Genomic DNA, 24,491 nt, shown 5'->3' with positions numbered 1-24,491 from the left:
TACAAACCACTCTCAAGAACATCAAGCAAACATCCTCAAAAACAGTTTTTTGTTTATTCAGTTCAAGCAAAAGCGTAAAAGCATATGTATGCGAAGAACGGGGGCTGTGGTATCTCTTTGGGAGATCAAAACAGGTGTATGAGGGCAGACCGGGGCTGGCGGGCACGCCGTTGCAAAACCGCCCAAATTTTCACTACCCGCCTATTTCATTTTTTACCCGCAAAAATAAATTCAAAACCGCCCAAATTGGGCAGGAAACCGCCCAATCTGGCAACACTGTCACTGACTCACTGAGTTTGATTCAAACCGCAGCCATATAAGCCCGACAGACTTACTAAAAGGAATCATGAATCATTTGAACATCATAAATACGTACGGTAAGCTGACGCACAAAATGACAACATTTTTTTTTCTTTTTTGGTCACAGTAACGTTAAGCGATAGAGGACTTTGTATTGTATTGCGTCGGGAATCAATGAATTTGAAAACATTATCAACTTGACTTTCGGTAATCACACGAAGGCCTTTCTCACGCAACCTGTGTGGATATTGGCTACAACATATTGAATGTAAAAGGAAAAAAAAAAAAAATAAAGCTTCCTCTTTCTTATCCCCGCCCCATGTGATGATGAACTTGAGCAGAGCGCCAGGGTGAAGTTTATCGTCTGAAGCAGAGGACATCTGTTTTGCGTGTGGGAGACACACAGGCAGTGAAGTGAGACAAGGCAGGCCATGCATGATCAGTAGAGAGAGGCTTTGATCAGACAGACCCAAACACCCCTTCTTTTCTTTGCTGCGTCAGAAGGGAACATTGGGACCATCAAACCTAGCCTCATGGTGAGGAAGAGCAGAGATGCCACATGTTGAAATCCACCAAGGTGATCTAGGTGGGTTGCACCAGCAAAGATTAAAGTGCTGAGTAGTAGTTTAAAGCAATTGATTTGGGTTTTATTTTTTATTTAATTAGCACCACCTAACACCACACAATTTATTCTGCTTCAATGTAAAAATAGAGGTATACAATATTACTGTTACATTTGAGTGACTTTAAAGGATTCATGCATGCAAGTAGTAGTAATTTGAATGCAAATAAATTAATAAATAATAAGCTGCCAATATATTGATCACTTTCTGATCATTAACCCATACATAATGAGAAATCAGCAGTGCATCAGATGCTCATTATTTTATAATCAATGGAAAGTTATTTATATCAACTAATGGAGCAATTTGAGACAATCTTTTAAGGACAAAAGGGCAGATAACATGTCAGTCCAAATAAGTACATCCACTTGGAGAATCCTTAACCTTAACAAGTGTAAAGTTAATTCATGTCTGAAATTTAAATCTTAGTTTAATGTGTCGGAGCTTCACTTAATCCAGATTCAAACATCTCAACTTTTGCTTTGTGTTAATGGGTACTTCAGACACACAAAAGTCGATGAAAACATACAATATGATCATACAAAGCTTCCTTGAACAAATTTTCACAGATTTAGTCATAACCAGGAATAAAGCTTTGTTTGTTGTTTATTGAACATGATCAACCTTTGTTGGTCGAAATCACGTTGTAATTCTAGTTAATCCAGGTTTATTGTGAAATTCCAGGATCAAACCAATGCTTAAAATATAGCTTGTTTTTAAAAAAAAACAAAGTTTAAAGCAACAGAATTATTATATAATCCTTGATTTGATCTAGATTAAATCTTAAACTTTGTTGGTGCAACCCTCCCTGAAAGTTTGAGATGCCGATTTCAAAGTAAGGCTGATGTAGTGGCTTTCAGTATGATGTGGGCATGATGAGGACATATGTGTCTCTTCCTGATTTATGCTTGTGTGTTGCTGCTCTTTTGAAGTCTCTGGTGGCTTATAGACAGGGCCTCCATAAGAAGCCTTTGAAGCGCAGCATGACCCAAAAATGTAAAGTCGAAACTGTGTTTCATCTGGTGCTTATTGCATGTTGGAGAGGATGCATGCAGCTAAAGACAACATGAACATTGACCCTTTTTATGTCTTGACACTTAAATGTCTCTGAGCCTTTTCTGCACTATTCGTCAGTGTATATTTTAAAGAAATATAAAAAGTTGGTTTTGTATTATGTGTGGGTGTGGAGAAAATATTGCAAAAAATAATTTTAAGAAGTTAATAATAGAACCAAAATGTAGGAGCCTGTTTTAGTTCAGGCTGTGATATGTTTTATTCTATTCATTAGGACAAAAGCATTTTCTTCTTATTTCTTAAGCAGAGGCATCTTTTCTTGATGTCAGCATCAAATTAAATCTACAAAAATCTTTCAAAATACCAATGTATAAATAAAATGTCAAAATATAGGTGAAATAATGTTCTTTTTCCATTTAGTGTAACATATATTTTTATGTAACAAATATCCGGATCTTTCCTAGTACTGGGTTGCAGCTGAAAGGGCATCTGCTGTGTAAAACACGTGCTGGATAAGTTGGCGGTTAATTCCGCTGTGGTGACCCCTGATTAAAATAGGGACTAAGCCGAAAAGAAAATGAAGAATATATTGGTCAGTACTTATTAAAAAGTATTGTATTAATAAGTGATACTAAACACATATTAAAATCTGAATTATTTTAAAAGACTGAAATCTTGTTGCTGACAAATTGGTAAAACCTGGGCTAATTGATTGAATGATAATGGCAAAGTACTCAAGATTTCAAACACAACATCCTAAGACATTAGGTTAGATCTAGCTCATGACATCAGGTGACCAAAATTCAATGTCTAACCAGCGTCTAAGGACAACGTTATTTTGACGTCCAATAACGAAGTCAAATGACATTGATATATTTGGTTGATTTTTGGCTGGAAAGGAACAACATCGACAAAATCCAACATTGAGCCAACATCGAATACCGTCATATTGACATCAAATACTGACATTGACATTTATTCGTCAGGTAAGGCAACCAAAATTCAAGGTCTGATAGATGATATAGTGGTAACATCCACTCACCGTCAAGCTGTAACATCATTAGATGTTGATATTTGGTTGATTTTAGGTTGGACATTGACAACGTTGAGTTCTGACGTCAACCCGAATTTAATTTCCAAACAAAATGTAACGTCCCCACGACATTGGGGTACAACATCAATCTGATGTCATGTTGACGTACTGTGCCTGCTGGGTAATTAGTAGATCATCCAATGTTTCTTGGGATATCTTGTTAAATATGCCTTACAAGTGTTTGGTATTAAATGAAGTTTTATAAACTAATTTCGAGAGGAGCACGTGATATGATTGATTGTGGCTGGCCTCGCATCAATAATCATTGCTAGTCCAATCAGATATCATTGCTAGACCAATCAGATGAATTCTAGCCTCCAATAAATAAGCCCATTCATCCTACCTTCTTTATCTTCGTTTTTGAAAAAAAAAAACATGCACCCCATCTCACCCTTTCCACCTTTACAAGGGTGAGCTCTTGAGACCTACCTGATCTTGAACCCCCTGTCATGCTACATGACCAGGCGGGAGCCTTGGGCTCAAGTATCTCAGAGCTCAGGGTTCTCTCCCGGGACAACATGCCAAATCTGCAATTATATCAAGCAATAGCCAAGTGTGAACTCTAGAAACTATTACACCGAATGTCTTTTTATTCAATGTAAATAATGGTAAACAAAATTCTGTTTCACTACTGTTTTATCATTTATGATTTGACAATGATTTCCCGATTCACATTTATTGAGAATGCGAATCAGGTCATTTAGGTTTTTATTTTTCATGTTTACTTCATGAATAATAATTAGCCTGAAGACATTACAGAATCCGATGCAGCTTGAAGAAACATGATAATGTTTTAATTTCAGTGATACAACCCTATGATTGTCTTGTCTCATGTTTCTCTGCTTTGCCTAGAACACATCTGATTGGCCACTTCCAACTGATTGCTAGTGCATGATTGACCTACAGTAATTTAAAAGCCATGACACAACTTCCTTGGCAGCCATCTTGTTTTGGTCACTTGCTTTGTGTTTGTTGAAACGGTTGTATGTTGTATAGTGTAGAGTTCTTGAATGTTAAAGTTGTGACTAGAGATTTGTGAGTACTGTTTGTTTTGTGTTTGCTTTTTTATACTTTGTTCCACTGGCTTGTTAGACCTTTTTGCCCCCTGACTATGATTTTTGGATTGTCCCTTAAATATGGTTGCCTGTTTTGTAAATAGTGTATATATATTGGGAGAGTAGGGAGTTTGACTTTTAGTTGTAAATCCTTTTGACCTCTGTTTTTGTGTTAGGTAGTTCTAATGCATTATACACTTTAAGGAACAAAATTAGATTCAATCACTTAAAATTTCTTAACATGTAAACACAAATCACCATCATTTGTCTGATTCTTGAGGTTTGAGACTTTAGGTTGACATGATTAGTAAGAACCAGCCAAGTGCTTTAAAGTACTGTCATAGTTTGAGGACAACAGTAAGCCTTTTTTGTTCCGTCACAGACTGCATGTCTCCATATTAAAGTAAACCAGATGAAAGAGATGCATATCCCTTAATGTGTAATCATTTACCTGCATGCACCGTCCCGACTCTTGAGTCTTCCTCCAGGAATTTGCAGGCCCACTCCATCCGCTGAATGCGGCATTACCCGTAATGTCAAACAGCTGTCAAGAGAGTGAGCCATGACTGTCTCAGAATGAGCGGCAACAGCAAGCGTGCAATTCCTCTTCCTTGTTGATGTTTCTCTGCTGTCTGTTTTGTTATGTTGCTAATGGTAACCCAGCGGAGCATCGATTGACAGATATGCACCGTAGAAATCAAAGAAGTCCAAGAGCACTTTTCATATACGAAACCTTAAAAGAGACCTTCCAGAGGTCTGGGAAACAGGCTTTTCCTGCGTCATTAAAGTAGAAGAATTATTGCTATGATTTTTACTAATCCTGTTCCAAAATCCACCTGATATGCTGTCATGTGTTAGACGTTTCACTCCAGATGGGTTTATTTGAAACCCAGACATCTTTTTCATTCGGGCCGTAAGGTCACAGCTGTATAGATTTGATATGGTGATGAACTAAGACAGATCTTCTAACTTCTTTACGTGCATGACGAAATTTCTCAGAAGTTATTTATCTTTGGGCTTTTCTAGAGGCTTTATGCATATAGGGAATCCTTGCACTTTTATCTAAATAAGCCTTGCTAGATCACCAGATGTTCCTTTCATGAGGACACTCTGTGTTTTTCACAGGTTAGAGGTCATGGTGGCTCCAAGGATGTCAAGCAGTCATTGCAAGACATTCAGGGCCAAAACCAACTGAGGAGCGAGTTGCCTTTGCCTCGCCGTCATAAAAGGAGATGGTCACGGATTCACTCGGAGGGAGTCCTCCCCAAACCTGCTCCAGAGGAAGAAGAGGAAACCTTCATTTTAGACCTGAAGAACTTCCCTGACCTCGCCAACGCAGACCTGGGCTCCCAGAACCCAAACATTCAAGTAAGACCAAGCTCAATCTTACTTTATTGTTTCTCTGATTGCCTCAATCAAATTTCTTCCTATATATACATGATTTTAAAGGAAAAAAAAAATCAATGTTTACAGGATCTTGGACCATATGAAAATGAGGTCAATTAACTAAATCAGTCATTTTCTGTCTTGGGGGTCTTGGGTTTCTTTTCGTTGTTTTTCTATATATCTTGGCATTAGTTCTTCTTAAGACAGTTGTTAATATTATGAGGGTAGTTTGTTATTCTAGATATGTTTAACATCTCAGCGTTCCCAAAACCTTGTCATTTCTTTCCTTAGGGTGAACTAAATCATTGTATAATGAGTTGGGTAATGGATTGATTTTACTTGGCAACAGTTTGTGGTGAATGTAATTAACCTATGCACTCATTGTTTCACTGTTATTGCTGCTGTGATTGCAGTAGGGACTTCAGGTTTCTGTGCTTTTGCTGGTCATGTCACAGCTGCCGCTAAACCGGAGAGGCCTCTTAAATTACCCCAAGCGAGACCTTTATTCTGGTGTAGCTCATTTCAGCCACACTGCTCAAAGTTCTGCGTAGTGTACAAAAAAAAATCCCAAGAAAATCCAGGAGGTGAAAGGCCAGAGTATTATTTTAACAGCCACTTTTAATGCTCCCTCCTAGAGCAGATCCCAATCTTTAAATGTTTTTACAACACCGGTAAAGAAGGGATTTTTATATTTTTAGTACTGTTATGAAGTTTATGTGTGTAAGTGGACTTGAGAGGAAACGAAGTTAGACTTGGGGGAAAAAATACACAGGAGATCCCTGGTAAGCAATTTCACTTTTATAATAAGGAAAATTCCAAAGTCTTCCAAGTGGGATGGGTCCATCTTTCGTACTCTTTAGAAAAAGCTATTTTGTTTTACGTGTCTCCAAAATGGCGTAAAAAGACAAGGAGGGTCTGTCCAACATCAAAACATTCAAAGTTTAAGCTTAGACTATCATACAATTTCACCATGACTTAACGAAGAAATCCACTGAAATGTAGTTTGTAGTTTATGTACAAAACATTGAAATGTCAGACATATGAAGAACAAAAAACCTTTAATGACATTTAAAAAGTATAGGGATGCAACGATTATAGGTTTTTGACTATAGTCTGGTCTTATAGTCTTATAGGTAGTATGACTATAGTCTGAGGAATAATCACGGTTTCATGGTTATCACGATTATTATGCATTCGTTATTTTCAAAACACTACTACTTTAGAAAATCACATGAAAACTCCTTATATATTTAACATGTTATTTATTGCTGTTAAGTAACAATAAAAAAGCACAAAATTATAATAAAAACAAACAATAGTCCATTTCTCTTTGGACTTAAAAATGAGTGAAAAAAAAAAAGTTTTTGCCATTTAAACAGAAGAAATAATTTTACACTGAAAATAAATTATAGAACAATGAACAAATAAATAAATAAAAATAAGAGTAATTTTTTTTGTCTAATGTTAATCTAAGCTACATAAGTATTTCTCTTTTAAAATGTAGTCAAAGGCTGCTGACAATTTTTTTTCTTTTTAAAGTAGAAATGTGTATATTGTAGGGTTGGGTTGATGGATGATGCCATCGTCCATCGCCGATGGCCGATAGACATCACAATCCACCGCCCTGGCCCCATCACAGCAGCAACCTGCTCGTGAAAAATACACACTTAGGCTAAATTTACACTAAGACATCCTAGTTTTAAAATGGCATTTTAAAACGAAAATGATCCACGTCCACACTGGCGTTTCATGTAGCATTTCTGAAAAGATTTCCATCCACACTATACAGCTGAAAACGCACATCACATGACCACACACACACACACACACACACACCCACTGGCATATGCGCACATCTGAGCTCCAGGCAGTCAGCGGGTGTTTTGAGCACGAAACCCGAGAGATCAGTGCACATCGAACAGTTTATCAAGAATGTACCACTGGATCGCATCTCACTATAGTTGTTAAGTGTGATATATAATTAATCTTGTCTCTATCTAACGACTCTTCTGTCTTTTGAATCTATCATGTAATGTGTCACAGCGTCAAGCCGTATGCCTCCATTGGAAATAACGAACTTACACGCTCAAAAGATGTGACGTAAACAGCTCTTAGTTAACAGACTCAGCCATAGTTAGGTTAAGTGTGCGTCTGTTTTTTGAGAGGTGCACGGCATCAGCCACGGCAAGGGCTATGTGACTGCGCGAAGGCTGCGCTGGGCCATACGCGTACGCTTGACACACAAGTATAAATCAGCCTTTAGCCTTGGTTTACAAGCTTGGAACTTTAAACTAGCCCACAGTTGGCCTAACTTGGTTTAGATGCAGCTGTTTTTTGTGTGTGTGTGTGTGCAAAAACATGGTGTTGAAGCCTTTACGATTAAATAACCATGACGAATTAAAGCATGTTTAATAGTGAAATAGTTTGCACCCCCAAAATACTTATTAATTCACATTTTAGATCTTCATATTTTGCCAATCTCCTAAACCAGTATGATTTACCCATTTTTGAGTCTTTGACCCTTACATTACTTTGAGCAGGTTTGGTGGTAAAAATTGTGTTTGCTGTATTTTCTAAAGTTCCAAATACTTCTATGCTATCTTCTTTTTCCATGACTCGCCATTCTTGAGTGGAAGCAAATTTGTTAAAAGGGAGCTAAGATTTCTTAAACATCTGTGTTCCCATTAAACTTAAATTTGCCATTTAATGGACCTCCAGTGATCTAAACCCTGGATGTTTTTTGTCTTTAAAGCAGTGTCTTGTGTTCTTTGGAAGTATCAGAGTAGAATAGAGCTATGATTAGTTCAAGGAGGAGGTGGAGGCTGACTGTTGTAAACAGTGCAGTTACAGTAGCGTAATCACCCACTCTAAACTGCTCCGTGCCTTTATAAACAGCTGCTGCAGCCATCAGATTGTTACGCTGAAGGGGAAATAAACAACCAGTCTTTTGTCTTGGCCTGCTGGAACACTTGCTATCGTTTTCCTGGTCTGTCTGACTTGGGTTCTACAAGCCCAAGCATGCATAGAACAACTATGTCACCTCAAAACATCTTGTGAAATAAACAAACAGGAGAATAAAGACAATTTTGAAATTTGAATGGCAAAGCATAGTACTTAAAGGGCTGATAGAGTTCCCATCAGTTGTTTCTCCAGCGTGGTCTTGTTTATACCAGGTATTAAGTTCTGTTTCTGTCGATCACAAGTGGACAATGCTAAATACAAGTGTAAACAGGATCTGGAACGCTAAGAGCATGTCCACTTTGGACCTCTTACAAAGTATTTGAAGATGCATTAGCTCAGATTTCCTTCGTAGTATGGACTCTCCAACTTTTTGCATGTGTTTGAACATCCACTAAAGACCACCTCTTCACTGCCTACTGACATATTTCTCAAATATTAGGGGGCACATTATTGAAGCGTACTACACAGACAGGATTTTATCTTTATTGTGTATAATCACAATATGATAGATGATGACAACCATTGAAGACTTCAAGAACAACACATACACCTATTAAGCAAATATACTTCATTGAACATGTACACCGACATCACCTATATGCTATTAAACTGCATGTTCACTTTGTTTATATATAATAACTTTACCTTTTAAAAGCTATTAGTTACTAGTTAAAGTTATTACTAATAAAGTTATGATAACTTATAACCATAACTTTTCCAATTTTTATTATTGTCAAATTGTTGTAAAAAGTGCTATACAAAAAAATTGAAACTGAATTGAAAATCCTAAAGGTAAAGGTGAAAATGTATGTAAAATATATTTTATTACCAGTCCTTATTCTCATGCTGGGTTCACAACAAAAGCAAAAAGTCAGTATTCGTTTAAGTATATTACATAAAAAGTAATACAAATATGTGAAAATAGGGGAATTTCTGCCAGGCGGCACGAATGAAACAAACCCACAGTGTTCTGCATAGTTTTTCAGATAAGATCAGATCAAAAACAAAAGCTGCTGGCTGCTTTTTGAATACTTTTTTGTGTTTAAATGTAAATTGCATTAATTTATTTCTCAGTTTTCTCATAGATGCCTCATAATTAAGAAAGTGATTAAAAATGGATAAAAGATAGGTGTATACTGGATTGGGTTTGCCACATCTACATGATATCTTAATGCAAGATATAACTGGCTTAAGGCTGGAGCTTATCGTTTTGGTATATGAATTCAATTAAAATTTTAATTTACAATCTAAAAAGAGAATTTATTGATCTTTCTTTCTCAACTGCCAAATAACATACTAAAAAAGCTTTCAGTAGTAGGGGTTTTTACATAGATTCTAGATCAGTGTTTCTCAACCAAGTTCCTGGAGGACCACTAACAATGCATGTTTTGGGTGTCTCCCTTTGTCTTTCACAGCCATTACAGGTCTTTCAGATTGTGCTAAAGAGCTGATGATCTGAATCAGGTGTGTTTGAGTTAGGAGACATGAGTTGCGTCCCAAATGGCACACTATACACTATGCACTAATCCACAATGTACTTTTGCACTTACACACTCAACAGCATAGTATATGAATGTGGTGTCGTCCCAAATGGAACACTAATGTTTTTTTACTAAGCGGAAATTCAAACTGTTTTCCTGATGACATTTGACGGTTGCCAAATTAGTGAAATAAATGACCAAAGTACCAAATAATACCTGCCATGAGTATAACCGCATTCACCGTCGGGAGTCGCTATAATCACTCTCGGAGGAGAATTTTGCTTTCACAATCCAAAATAAATAAAGTTATCCAACATGTGCGCCCGATAGCGCCACCCCTTCCGCTACGTGAGCAAAGCTGCGGTTGTTGAGTGCGTGAAGTGTCCATCAGTCCACACTTCATTTTACCGGTTGAATAAGTGCATCATCCGGGTAATTAACCAAGCATGCATCATGCTCTTATTATTAGAGTTTTCAGTGGGAATGCACTACTTACACTATTTATACTACAAAATGGCGTAGAATAGTGCATAAGTATGCGATTTGGGACGCACCTATGGGCTGCATCCGAAATTGCATAGTTCCATACTATATAGTATGCCAAAATCAGTTCACAAGCCGAGTAGTATGTCTGAATTCATAGAATTCAAAAAACAGTACATGAGAAGTACTCTGACCTACTAATTCCGGCGAGATTCTGAAGTGCGTATCCCATGCACGCTGCGCTATCCCATGATGTCCCGCGAGAGAATTCATGAATAGGAGTGAAACGACGCAACTTACGCGGGTAGGTCACATGACATGCAGTATGTCCGAATTCCATTCATACTTCTCATATTCATACTGTATAGAACATACTTAACTACATTCAAATGCAGTACCTACTGAGTAGTAGGCGGTTTCGGACACAGCAAAGGAAAACGTGCAGAGCTGGTGGACCTCCAGGAACATGGTTGAGAAACACTTTTCAAGATGGTCCAAACTGGTAATTAATGGATATGGATTCAAACTGATTTGGGCTGATTGGCCATCTTCAACCAGCAACAAACTGGTTCTCCAAAATCCAGTTTGACCATTAGAAAACTGGGTTTTGTAGAATTATGCATTGATTTCAGATAAACATAGAAATTTTGATCTCTCTACTAGGTGACCATTGAGGTTGTGGACAGCCCACAGATGGAGATTGAGATGGATCTGGCCAAGGAGAGCAGAAACGACTGGTCTTTGAGCTCGGAGGAATGGCTGGGCCATAAAAAGCTCTTCTGGCCACTGTTTTGGGAATACCATGACTCCAGTCAGGAAGGTCCCGGGCAAGGCAGTCTGGAGGAGAATGAGGAGGACATCATCTATGAAGAAGAGGACTCCTTTTTGAGTGGTGTGGGTGCAGACTGGAACAGTCGGTGGAGGGGCTGGGACTCCACAAACAATTACGGTAAGAACAGGAAGTTTAGAGTTTGGAAGTCCATGGAAAAAAAAAAAGGTAACACTTTATTTTAATGGGCCATTTGTTACAAGTTACATTGCAACTAATTATCATTAGATTATAAGTAGACCGTTATGTTGGGGTTAGGGTTAGTGTAAGTTGACATGTATTTCTTATAGTCAGTTAAAGGTCTGTTGAAGGAGCATATCAACCGATATTAAGCAGACAGTCTACTAATACTCAAATGGACCATCAAAATAAAGTGTTACCAAAAATAAAACTGGATGAAAATGTTTTCATATTTTTCCAACTGTGTAATCGGAAACTGTTTTTTTCTAGTTTTTGTTTTCCACCAGCCTTGTTATCACAAGTATCAGTGATCATGTTGGGGCTTTCGTGTAACGCCGGGGCATGTATACCACGCTGATTTCCTCAGCAATGCGGGCCCCAGCCTCCTCTTTAAGTCTTGACATTATGATTTATGCTTTGAGGGTTGTAGTCAAGAACTGCTACATAAACATGTCATTCCTGTCGCCACTTCCAGAGACTTTCTCTTGATGCCTATCAGCGGTAAACAGCGAAAGGCGACCCAGTGCTTTGTGCCCTAATATGTTATCACAATATTAGCTGTGCTATGCATGTTATCTTCCCACTAGACTGCTTCTTTGTGAGTTAGGCAGATCATTACCTCAAAATGTTTACATACGGGGCCAACCATAGTGCTGAAATACAATTTAAATGCGATTTATCCTTTAGAAGCAGAGCACAACCTATCATTAAGTGCTCTGAACCTTTTCAAAGTATACGGTGAATAAAGTATCACACAGTGAAAGTATTGGATAAGAGCTTGCAGGAGCAAACTCAACACTGTGTCTGGTTCATGTTAGTGACAGCGGGCTCGAGCATCAGCTTAGTGTGTCCTCTTTGAAGTTGAGACCAGAACTCATGGCTATTTGAAACCTACTGTATGCCTCAACGCTCTCTAAGAGCAGCATGGGGGCTCTTCACTGGCTAAAAAAACTAATATTTTTGTTCAATTAGACAGCAGATTGAAAGAAGGGCCAGGATGCTTGGGCTGACAAAGCAAGCATCCGCTCGCTGTGTTTTCATCCCAAACTGGCGCTTTCGCTGTGATTCACACGGCCTGGACCTTTGAGTTCTCTCTGGAATTCATGGCAGTTCTCAGGCCTTGGAGGGAAAGTGTTTTTCATTTTTGTTTCTTTACACCGAAGTTATATTCTCTGCCCAAGTAAATTACAGCATTCAGTCACTGTTTTATGTGTGAGGCTTTTTTAAAAATCTCCAAACAATATTAAACAGTAGATATGTATAATATTTTATTTAAAACATTTATTTTAATTATTTTCTGCATCTAGTTGACACCATTTAATAGTGACTAAAATTATGACAAAATAAGGATAAACGCTGTCATTCACAAATTTTGAGTCAGTAGTATTTATTTAAAGAAATTAATAGTTATATTCAGTGGGCATGCATTAAAATTGATCAAGTCACAATAAACATTTAAAATTGTAGCTAATTGGCTGATATTTAGAATTTTTTCATTTATTCATTCATTCATTCGTTCATTTATTAATTTTCCTTCAGCTTAGTCTCTTATTTATCAGGGGTCACCACAGCAGAATGAACCGCCAACTATTCCTGCATATGTTTTACGTAGCGGATGCCTTCCAGCCGCAACACAGTGGGAAACACCCATACACTCTTGTTTCAGTTCACTTTGTTCATTCAATTCACCTGTAGCGCATGTTTTTGGGAGCGCCCAGAGGAAACCCAGGCAAGTACTTGTTGAACATGCTAACTCCACAAAGAAATGCCAGCTGGTCCAGTTGTGACTCGAACCAGTGACCTTCTTGCTCTGAGGCAGTGCTAACCACTGAGCCATCATGCCGCGCTTTTTTTATTCATCAATTATTCTTAAATATGAAAATAAACATTAAGCAATACAATGGTTGTCAGCATTGATAATAATAAGAAATGTTTCTGGAGGATCATATGATAGTGAAGACTGGAGTAATAGTACAAAAAATGCAGGTCTGCTATGTTTTTATTTATATATATATATACATATATACAATAACTTGCAATTTAGATTTTTATTTATTTATTTTTTAAATATATATATATATTTAAACAGATTTTGCGATTTTGATTTGCGAATATTCAAATCATCATCAAATCATTGTTGTCACAATACTGCGCTGTGAAGCACATTTCTAAACAGTGCTGATTCGCCATTGTGTTCACATGCTCAATAGAAATGACTGTGATTGGCTGTGACGGTCATCAGTTTACCGAACTAACCACTGTTTACTGAGTGTAACCACAGAAACAGGGACACTGGAGTGTTTCAATGTCACGTTGATCAGCAGGTTTGTTTATAAACTGATATACGAGTGATCCGCTGACGAATCGCGGCTTTTAACGCTCCATTGTCCTGTATCTGTGGTTACACACAGTAAACAGTGGTGAGTTCGGTGAACCAATGACCTTCAAATCAGCGCTGTTTAAGAACGTGCTACACAGCGCTTAAATGTTCGCTGGAAATGGAAGTTTTTAAGATTTCAGTACCGATAGGTATCGAATTCCAGTATTATGACAGCCCTAGTGAGTGTTAGTTAAAAAAGAAACTGAAAATATATTAACTAACTCCAACTTTTATTCAAAGTTGTTTTTAAATATTCAGAAATTAAACACTACTGTTTGCCCTAGAAAAAAAAAATTTGTGAGTTATGGCGTTAGTTATCTCCTGGTGCCTTTGTGATGTTCTTTCATATTGTGTAACAGCCACAAACAACTCTAAAATTGTACTTTGCTGTTGCTTGCTACTAGATTGTGTGTCACTGGCAATACTTTCAGTTGGCAGTACTTTTCAGTATTCTGTTTGAATGGGGAAACATCAAATTCTCCAAAACTGCGTACCAAGCTTACGATTGAATTTCATATTAGGAATCACCAATAAAATTTAACAACAACTGTCCCTTTAGTTTACTTTCTAAACATACAAATCTCATAGAATCTGCAGAAACTCACGTCTGATCTAAGCTCCTCTCCCAGACTAAGGTCAGTTTATTGCAATCGTTTAATAGAATACACGTCTTGTGCATTCTATAGTCTTTGGCTCTGGGTGGGGGTAATTAAATAATACATATATATTTCATATTACAGCCTCTTGCGATTAGCTAATCAAATTGCGATTCAATTTTGATTAATCGCACAGCCCTACTACATACTGTTCTCTGTTACTATGTAACATTAATTAAAAATGGTTTGATTCAGTGTTGCCAACTATTTTCAATGAAAAGGTGGTAAGCTCTGCTCAAAGTTGCTAAATGTCACTAGATTACATCATACGTCAATTTGCATATTGAAGACGTCATCAGTTTCAGCAGTTTTTGTTGAACAGCCTATGGTTAATAAAGGGAAATTTATATTTGCACTACGCTTTATACATGCATGTTAATTTAATTAAATGTATTGTTTGAATAAAGTATATTAGTCAGATGTATAATGAATTTGCAGTAATCTCTCAGACATAATAAACTCACAAGTTCCAAAACTCTCACTGAACTATCTGTGATTGTGAACAAGAAAAGAATAAATGGAAAAATTAAATAGTTAAATTTAAAACAGAGGAGAAGCAGATTGGCTTGACTGTAATGTTACCAAGGAAATACCTCACACTCACGGTGCCAAATCATTCGCTGTCAGTACGCAGAGAGTTGATCTGCTCTCAGCCTGCAGGTAAGAAATACTGACTGCTGTATATGAGGGTTGGGCTGCCCCTGCGTTGCCTGAGGCGGGGGAGGGGCCGATGACATCACCCGCAGCTCGTTGAGAAGTGTTGGAACGATACAGTATGGACAAATGTGAGTCCAAAAATCTCCAGTAACACCAAAAAAAAAGTCGCTAAATTTGTCGCTAGTCGTTTTTTTTTAAATTTGTCGCTAATTGGGTCTGAAAAGTCGCTAAATATAGCAACAAAGTCGCTAAGTTGGCAACACTGGTTAGATTGTGGCTGAAATTTATTTAGTTAAATTTAAAGTAAAACCCATCTTGGTATATGGTCATTTCATTATATTGAATACATTTTTATTATTATTTTTTTAATATTTGAAGCCTATGCTAGTTGGCATTTCAGCATAGTAAGCGGAAAAAAATTGCTACACAAAACCTTCACACAAATAAGCCCTCATTAGGATTGTTTAACTTGTGAGTTAAACCAGCGCTGCAATAGCCTCAAAATTGGGAATCTACATTTATCCTTTAACCAGCTTTATTTCACAAGGGCATTTTTCTCCTCCATCTGTCATTGGCTTTCGAGGTGATCCACCACTGAGGTTGTGTTCCACCATGTTCTGTCAGCATCATTAGAGAGAAAGTGCATTGGTGGTGTGTGGTCAAATCCAACACGCCGCCAAAAAAGAAGCAATTGCAGCATGCATACTGTGATCATGTCAGCAGTAGAGCTTCTGAGGATGTGGCTACCAAACCCAACCGGCTTCTTTCTGTCGCCCCACTGGATCCCCTTACTCTAAAATAGACCTAATGAGTGTACTGAAGAGTAGGAGTGCGTTGTGTACAAACAGGCCTGAATGGGAAACAGAGAAGGGCAAATGAGCCACATTATTAATGATGTGGTCTGAGCTGGAGGCGTACAGTAATGAAGCGCTTTTCTGCAATTATGGTGAGCCGCAGAATTACAGGCAGGCCATGTTCAGCAACAGCTTGATAGAATTTTGTTTTTTAAGTTTTAGGTCATTATTTCCTCTCAGCTGCTCTTATGAAAATTATTTACCACATTTTTACTATAGTAACTTTTTACTGCCTGCGGTATGTGTGAGGTCTTATTCAATTGTGCTGCTAGAAATCTTCAACTCTTACTGAAAATGAATTGTCTCTCATTGAAAATAAATCATGTGTGCACAATATCAAAGCTTTTTAGATTTTAAAAACACAGTTTTGTGGATCGCAGGCCAGATTTTACACTTGATATGGCAACAAAGCACACCTCCATTTAAATAGAAACTAAAGTGACCATTTTATCATCTGCCATGTTATTATGCCATTGTTACATGTTTATGTTGTTATGTAAGATGAGACCTAACATTAAGTAAGTTTTATAGTGCTGGGTGAAAATAAGAGAAATCACAACAAAATGATACGTGAAACAAAAATAACAATTTATTAAACAATGTTAAACAAAGGATATTTGAATTTAGAATGTAATTTTAATAACCGAATCAATCGAAAAACAGGAGTGTTGCCAAAACAAAGAAATAAATATAACAAAGCAATCTAACTAAATCCCAACCCACTAAACTTACTAACCAAAGAAAAATGCAGAAACAACTGTAAACTTTAGCATATGCAACGCTTAACTTAACGACTTAACTATTCAAAAGATTATTACAGGTGTGGCAACTTCTCCATAAACTAACTAACACAAAACTATTCTGCTCAGGATTACGAGAGTTATCGTAAAGTACACACTGTCAGCAATTAACTAAACAAGAGCTCATCTGATAATCCAATTCTCATAAAGATTATTCGACTTTCTAATAATCCGGTAAATTGAGCTGCACAAACTAATCTAATAAATAAAGTACTTAAACGAGAGACAAACTAAACAACAACAAAAATAATACAAACACAAATGAACAGGCTGGTCGACACAAGTTAGGAGTTTGGTAGCGGACCACGCAGATTACTCCTCAAGCGCCATAACCGGAACGCAAAAACTGCTTTTAAATGTGGTGGACCAGCTCCTGATTGGTGCACCGAGGGGAATCATAATGATTATTGACAGCCTTCTCGACCAATGGTCGCACACCTAGGGCAGGACAAAGCACACAGTGGAAAAAAAATCTGTCTGTCTGTCTGTCTGTCTGTCTGTCTATCTGTCTATCTATCATTCGTGTGTATAAATAGATAGATAAATAAAATAAAGTAATATATGACTTAATAAAATATATACATTTTAATTAAATGTGGTCCTACATTAATTCACCTATTGTTTTTTTCATTCATTTATTACTTTTTGCATTATATTTTCTTTGCAGTATATTTTTTCATTTAGATTTTATTGATTTAAACTTTGATTTGTTTTTCCATTTATTTTTAGTTTATTTTTTCATTTATGCATTTTGTTTATTTTTATATTTATATTTGTTTGTGTTTATTTAATTATTTATTATATATTATTTAATATATATTTTTTATTATATATATATATATATATATATATATATATATATATATATATATATTTATTATTTTATTTTATTTATTTTTTTTCAATATTCATTTATTTTTGCTTGGATTTCTTTTTACTTTTCAGTCTGTAAGATGTGAATGAGGGAGGCATTTTTTATGTAGCTTTTATGTAACCATTTTGTTAGAAAAGCACACATCTTAATTTAAATGTAAATTTTAATAGGAAAATACGCAATAAATACCAGTTAATTGTATTTTATTTTAAATTTTACAAGATAATTTATTCAATCATTAATTTTACTTTAGCTTAGTCTCTTTATTCATCAGGGGTGGCCACAGTGGAATGAAACACCAACTTATCCAGCATATATTTTACACAGCGGATGCCCTTCCAGCTGCAACCCAGTACTGGGAAACACCCATACAATCTCATTAACACACACACACATTACAGCCAATTTAGTTTATTCATTTTATCTATAGCGCATATCTTTGGACTGTGGGGGGAACCAGAGCACCCGGAGGAAATCCACACAAACACGGGGAGAACATGCACCCTTGCACCCAGCCACCCTTATATTTTATGATCTTAATATGTGTCTTTGTTTTTGTTGTTGTTATTATTATTTACAGTAACCTCTACAAGCGGGCAAGTAATCAGTGTTTTCTTTGCTGTGACAGTATGAGTGCTTCTTTATCGGAATGTGAATTCTCAATTAGCAACAACACCTGGTAACCAGCAACAACGGAGCCAAAACGCATTAGTGAGGAAGCCGTGCACTTATTTTTCTCTCCCCATCTCTACTGCCATGGAGCGCATTGAAACTTTAATCTCTTTAGCATGGTGGTGGAAAGAGAGCATTGTTGGAAAGCGTCTAAGCTATTAGGCCTTGCCTTCCTGCTGAAGTGTTTGTATTGGCTCACTTCTCACAGCTGTAAGCGGCTGACTTTGCCTTTGACATATTTATTACCCAAAAAAAGTCTGTCCTGCCAGGAGGGCCCACATTTTGTTCATTAGAGAGATTATATTTTGCATAGAAATACGCAATATTAATTTAGTTGCACATCATTTGCTTTCTTATGCAAACAACAGAGAGATGCACTTGCCATCTTGACTGTTTTTTTGGATTTTATGTGTCAATCCTGTTCAAATGCGAGTCTGTACCTGAATAGTAAAATTTAAGATATGAGAACTGAGCTATTTTCGTTGAAGTTTCTCTTTTAAAAGCTTGTTATGTAGAGTAAAGAAATTCCTTTACCATTACTCCGACTCATTTGTGGTCTGACCTGCATTGCATAACATTCCCACATGCTGTGTGAGGAATCTGTTAGCCTCAATTTGTAGAACGGGCATCCTTTTTGTCTCAGGTTTCTTTTAATCGTTTTTTTTTTTTTTTTTTTGTCTGCAGAATATGAGGAGGAAGAATGGAGCGATTGGTCACCATGTAGTGCCACCTGTGGACAGGGGAATCAGAAGAGGATTCGCTCGTGTGGCTACGCCTGCACTGCTACAGAGTCACGGACATGCGATTTAGAGAGATGTCCTGGTGAGGCTGTCGGTTCTGTTTACTAAGATCTGTTTAGTTCTGTTATTAAGATACATTTTCATCAATCTGATCACAAGTGCACTGTAAGAGCAATTAGTTGACTACTTAAAAAAAAAGAGAGTAAACTTGTTGCCTTTTAATTAAGTAAACAAACTATGTGCATAATTATAAAAGTTACGTCAGTGGGTTTACTGACTTTAAGTAAAATCAACTTGTTGGTTTTAAGGCAACGGGTTTACTCACATTTTTCAAGTAAAATAACTAATTGCTTTTTACAGTGAGGGTGAGGATTTTTACAGTGAGGATAGTGCCACCTCTTTTGGGAAATGAATAAGCTTATTTTACAACTGTTGAGTTTTACCATTTCTTAACCCATTCGGCTTGTCTCTTCCAGGAGCACTTTTAGCTTAGCATAAATCATTGAATTGGATTAGACCATTAGCCTGTCGGTCAAAATTTCAAACAATAATTTCGATAATTTTCCTATTTAAAACTTGAATCTTCCGCAGTTGGGTGACATGGTGGCACAGTGGGTAGCGCTGTCACCTCACAGCAAAAAGATTGCTAGTTTGAGCCCCAGCAGGGTCAGTTGGCATTTCTGTGTGGAGTTTGCATGTTCTCCCCATGACTGCAACAATGTACTGGTGTTTCCCAGTGCTGAATTGTGACTGGAATGGCATCCGCTGCGTAAAACATATGCTGGATAAGATGGCGGTTCATTCCACTGTGGCGACCCCTGATTAATAAAGGGACTAAGCCGAAAAGAAAATGAATGAATGAATGAATCTTCATTGTGTACATTGTTACATTGTGTAGTAAAACCAATGGAAAATTAAAAGTTTACTCACTTTTTACTCAAGTTACTTCACTTGTGTGTTAGACTGAGTGTTCCTTATAAAGTAATATAGAGCATAATGAAATAAGAGAAAAGGGTCTTGGTGAAATTTGGACCCAAGTGGTCCCAAGAAATGCATAATAATACTAAGTGTTATCACTAATATGTCTTGGCTGACCTGTGCTCCCATCACTAAAAACATTTTAATACCATGTGGAAACAGTGCCATAATCTGGCCTTTTCATCCCCACAATGCACTTCATTGCATAAATTTAGCAGTTTCCACACTGTGTATGTATCGATACACTTCCCCCAAAATGTGCTCACCACTGATCCTGATCTTAATTCCATCCGGCTTCTAATTATGCTGATAGTGATGGAAAAGTCCACTAATGCTTCTCATTCGTCTCTGTCAGGCATGCAGAAGTCGAACAAACACCAGGGGCACCAGATTCATGTTAGAAAAGGAGCAGTCTGGCCTTCTGTGTGTGTACTGTGTACACTATGAAACCACTCTTTGAGAGCAGCAGGCGTTTACTTGGCTTTAGTGTGACAGCTCAATAAGGGCTTTCAGTTTAAAAGCCCCTGATACAGGGCGGCCCACAACCTGCCATGCAGAAAACGGGCATATGCACAAAATGTGTTTGTCCACAAACTTAAACATGATCTGAGGCTCCACAGTGCTGATTCTACATAAACACCAGCTTCATTTGACACATTCTGAGCTGCTAAGAAAATTGATAATAGTAGAAAGCATTGAATTGAGGGAATTGATAAAGAAGAAAGCATTCCTGAAACGTCTTCCAAAATAAACTGGTCAATGAAACATTGAAAAAAGTACTTTTCTAGACGTCTGAAATTTTGACCAAAAATGATATTTTATTAATTATATTTTATTGATAACACTATTACGTATTTTGCAGAGTGTGTGTGTTTGTGCTGGTTCCCAGGCTAGTTTCACAAATCCCTGTCTCAATGATAGATTCAGTAAATGTTAGGGTTGTGATGAGATCCCACAAGACACGAGAATTGGTTTATGAGAATGAGATGAGATTTTTATACCATAGAAATCATTCATTTTCTTTTCGGCTTAGTCTCTTTATTTATCAGTGGTTGCCACAGCAGGATGAGCCGCCAACTTATCCAGCGTGTTTTACGCAGCGGATACCCTTCCAGTTGCAACCCAATACTGGGAAACACCCACATACTCTCATTCACACAGACACTACGGAAAATGTAGCTTATTCAATTCACCTATAGTGCAGGTCTTTGGACTGTGGGGGAAACCGGAGCACCCAAAGGAAACCCACGCCAACACCGGGAGAACATGCAAACTCTATGCAGAAATGCCATCTGGCAGTCGGTGCCAATAGCCTAGTAGTTAAGTGCGCTGACATATATAGCACCATAGTGCTCGGGGCGACCCGAGTTCGATTTCCGGCTCGAGGTCTTATGCCCATCCTTCCCCTCTCTCTGCTCCCAATGCTTTCCTATCTGTCCTCCACTCTATCCTATCACAATAAAAGGTGAAACACCCCTATAAAAAATCCTAAAAAAAAAAAAAAAAAGAAATGCCATCTGGCCCAGCCGGGGCCAGATCCAGCAACTTTCTTGCTGTGAGGCGATTGCGCAACCCACTGTGCCACTGTGACACCACTAAAGAAATCATCAATGATAAAATATATGTTGACTATATATTTAAAAATATTCTATTCTATTATACTGGGCAAGCAGGTGACATTTTGGCTTAGTGGTTAGCACTGTTGCCTCACAGCAAGAAGGTCGCTGGTTCGAGTCCTGGCTGGGTGAGTTGACATTTGTGTGTAGTTTGCATGTTCTCCCCTTGTTGGCGTGGGTTTCCTTCGGGTGCTCCAGTTTCTTCCACAGTCCAAAGACATGCACTATAGGTGAATTGAATAAACTAAATTGGCTGTAGACCTGTAGTGTATGTGTGTGAATGAGTGTATGGGTGTTTCCCAGAACTGGGTTGCAGCTGGAAGGGCATCCGCTGAGTAAAACATATGCTTAAAAAGTTGGCGGTTTATTCCACTTTGGCAACCCCTAATGAATAAAGGGACTAAGTTTAAGGAAAATGAATTAATGAATAAACTGGGGAAAAAACTGTAGGTACATTTCGAAATCAACTTGTGATTTACAAAATAGAACTTTTTTTAAAATAAATTAAATGCAGAAATGTAAACACCCGAAGCACATTGGCACTGTATACCCCTTTTCCACCAGCATGAACCAGGTGAAGATTCAGAGACCGTTCTTTTGCCCGCTCAGGGGTACGTTTCCCAAACAACGACAACTCGTGGCTGACCTATCATAGTATGATGCATCATTTGGGAAAAGTAGTAGATGTAGTAACGAGTGTTTCCCCAAAACCATAGTTTCTCTGTCACAGATCCATCATTTGAACCATGTTAGTTATAACGTAAAACCTTCATAACGGTGCACTAAATGGGTCGGCGTGACAACTTCTTTAGAGAAAATGGCCATAATTTTTTTTGTATAAAATTATATTATTTTACACACACACACACACACACACACACACACACACACACACACACACACACACACACACACACACACACACACACACACACACACACGCACTTAAAAAAAAATCCAATATTAGTTTTGGTAAAAACATGCACTCATTTTCTATATTAACTGAAATATATGTAAACGGCACATATAGGGCCAATATTTTCTTTACAAATATTATAGAGAATATTCCGTATTCTATGCTAAAACATAAAACCACTTAGCTAACACGTATTCTAATCTCATATATAAATCATATAAATTGTTAATGTTTGTAATTTACAGTAGGCTATTTATTAAAAAGGTAATAATAATATTATTATTATTATTATTATAAGTAGGATATTATTCATTTATTTTTAACTATTATTATTATTATTATTTATTTTTTATTTTTTGGAAAAGTCTACTTTTACAACTGACAAATTCAAACGACTGCAGAAATGTTCTAACTACTAGGCCCATGTCATATACAGTTGGCCACAGACACATTTCTTAATAAATAACTTGCTATAAATTAAAACCATTAACCTGTGCCATGTATTTTTGTTTTCACAAGCTTTGTAGACGTAACATAAATTTCGCTTTTTAATAATAGGTCACCTATAGCTTTCGTCATGAGCTACGGCTGCATTCAAAATAGCATAAATGTTTTCAAGGTGCATTACAAAGGCAGTGCAATTGACAATATGAAGATCGTTACAACTGAACTGTAAAAATACTTTAAATGTTACTTTGAAACATCTTTGAAAAAAGTTTTTTTTTTAATCAAAGTTTAAATGTTGGAATGCTCGAAAGGAATAGGGCATAGGGGGATAACTGGGAATAGAACACAGCCAGGAACTATGCTTTTAACTACAGCTCTAGAGGTGTAGTTACAAACGTAAAAGTTTCCGACGCAGTTTGCGAATGTTTGTTGGAGCGATGGATTTGGAAAACGCCAAATCAGCGAACTGTTTGTAGCGACAGAACTTGCGACCTAAGTTGGCTAACGATAGTTTTGGGAAATGCACCCCAGAGCTGGTTCTTCAGGCAAGCATTCTAAGAAATGCTTTAAATTTTCACCGTTTAGAGTGTTATGTCAGGTCTGAAAAATGTTTCATTTTTCCCAGCAACACAAACATGGAATTGCCAAATTCCAAATATAAATTGAAGGAGATTAGAATAATTACGTTTTGCTGTTATTTTAAATTTGGTTCTGAAAACAGTTTCTATTTATCTCATTGGTCACAGTAACCTTGTCTCTAGGCCCTGACGCAAGAGAATCTACTTCTAGCCCAGCAATGTTTTGGAACCACATTTCCTGGTTCATAGCTGGTGTTTTAGGAGTCGAAAGATAAAGAAAGACAAAATGTGAGCTTGGCTCTGGCTCCGAACCAGCATTTAAACTGACTTGTCGCTCTGAGCCAAGACCAAGACTAGTCAGATCTTACGAGAAACAGCGGATCTCGTCACACCCCTATTGAACATTCAAATGATTTGTTCAAAACAGGTGATTCATTTAGAAAGAAGCAAGCCACTGACTTTATGAATAGATAATTTTGTTGGAAAAGTTTTGACAAATAGCAGGGGTTAACCAGCCAAACCTTTTCTACCTTAATTTGGACCAGGAAAACCAGCTTGATTTGTAGGTTGTTACTAGTTTTTCTCTCAAGGTTGTTGAGCTCAAATTGTCTGTTAGGATTGAAATATCTTGCTAATTTTAAGCAAATTCTGTCTCTTTTACATTTACAGATGACATAATTCCTGTGACAGAACCGAGTCCTCAAGAAATGGCAAACAACACGGAGCTTTTGGGAACAGGTTGGTTGATTTTGCTTTTCTGTGGTGTGGACATTTAGTACTTCAGTAGTTATACTATAGTAGTTTTATATGCAACAAATGAATAGCATATTGTTTTACAGTTTAATTGTATGATTGTTTTTGTTATTTTATCATTATGTAATTTTTTTTTCAATGTTTCAATTCATTATTTTTATTTCT

At 37.2% G+C, this 24,491-nt stretch overlaps 1 protein-coding gene across 1 annotated transcript in view; it reads left to right on the top strand.

Annotated features, from left to right (window-relative positions):
- The window catches only part of ism2a (isthmin 2a), a 39,179-nt gene that overhangs the window by 8,033 nt on the left and 6,655 nt on the right, over positions 1-24,491 (top strand). Inside the window, exons 2-5 of the mRNA XM_056476801.1 lie at positions 5,211-5,453; positions 11,060-11,345; positions 18,983-19,120; positions 24,243-24,311. Coding sequence (XP_056332776.1) covers positions 5,211-5,453; positions 11,060-11,345; positions 18,983-19,120; positions 24,243-24,311 — 736 coding nt within the window. The remainder of the gene's footprint in view (positions 1-5,210; positions 5,454-11,059; positions 11,346-18,982; positions 19,121-24,242; positions 24,312-24,491) is intronic.

This window comes from Danio aesculapii, chromosome 17 (genome assembly GCF_903798145.1).
Source record: "Danio aesculapii chromosome 17, fDanAes4.1, whole genome shotgun sequence".
Classification (NCBI taxonomy): domain Eukaryota; kingdom Metazoa; phylum Chordata; class Actinopteri; order Cypriniformes; family Danionidae; genus Danio; species Danio aesculapii.
The sequence above is the reverse complement of the archived record's forward strand: the minus strand, read 5'-3'. Positions and strand labels throughout refer to the sequence as shown.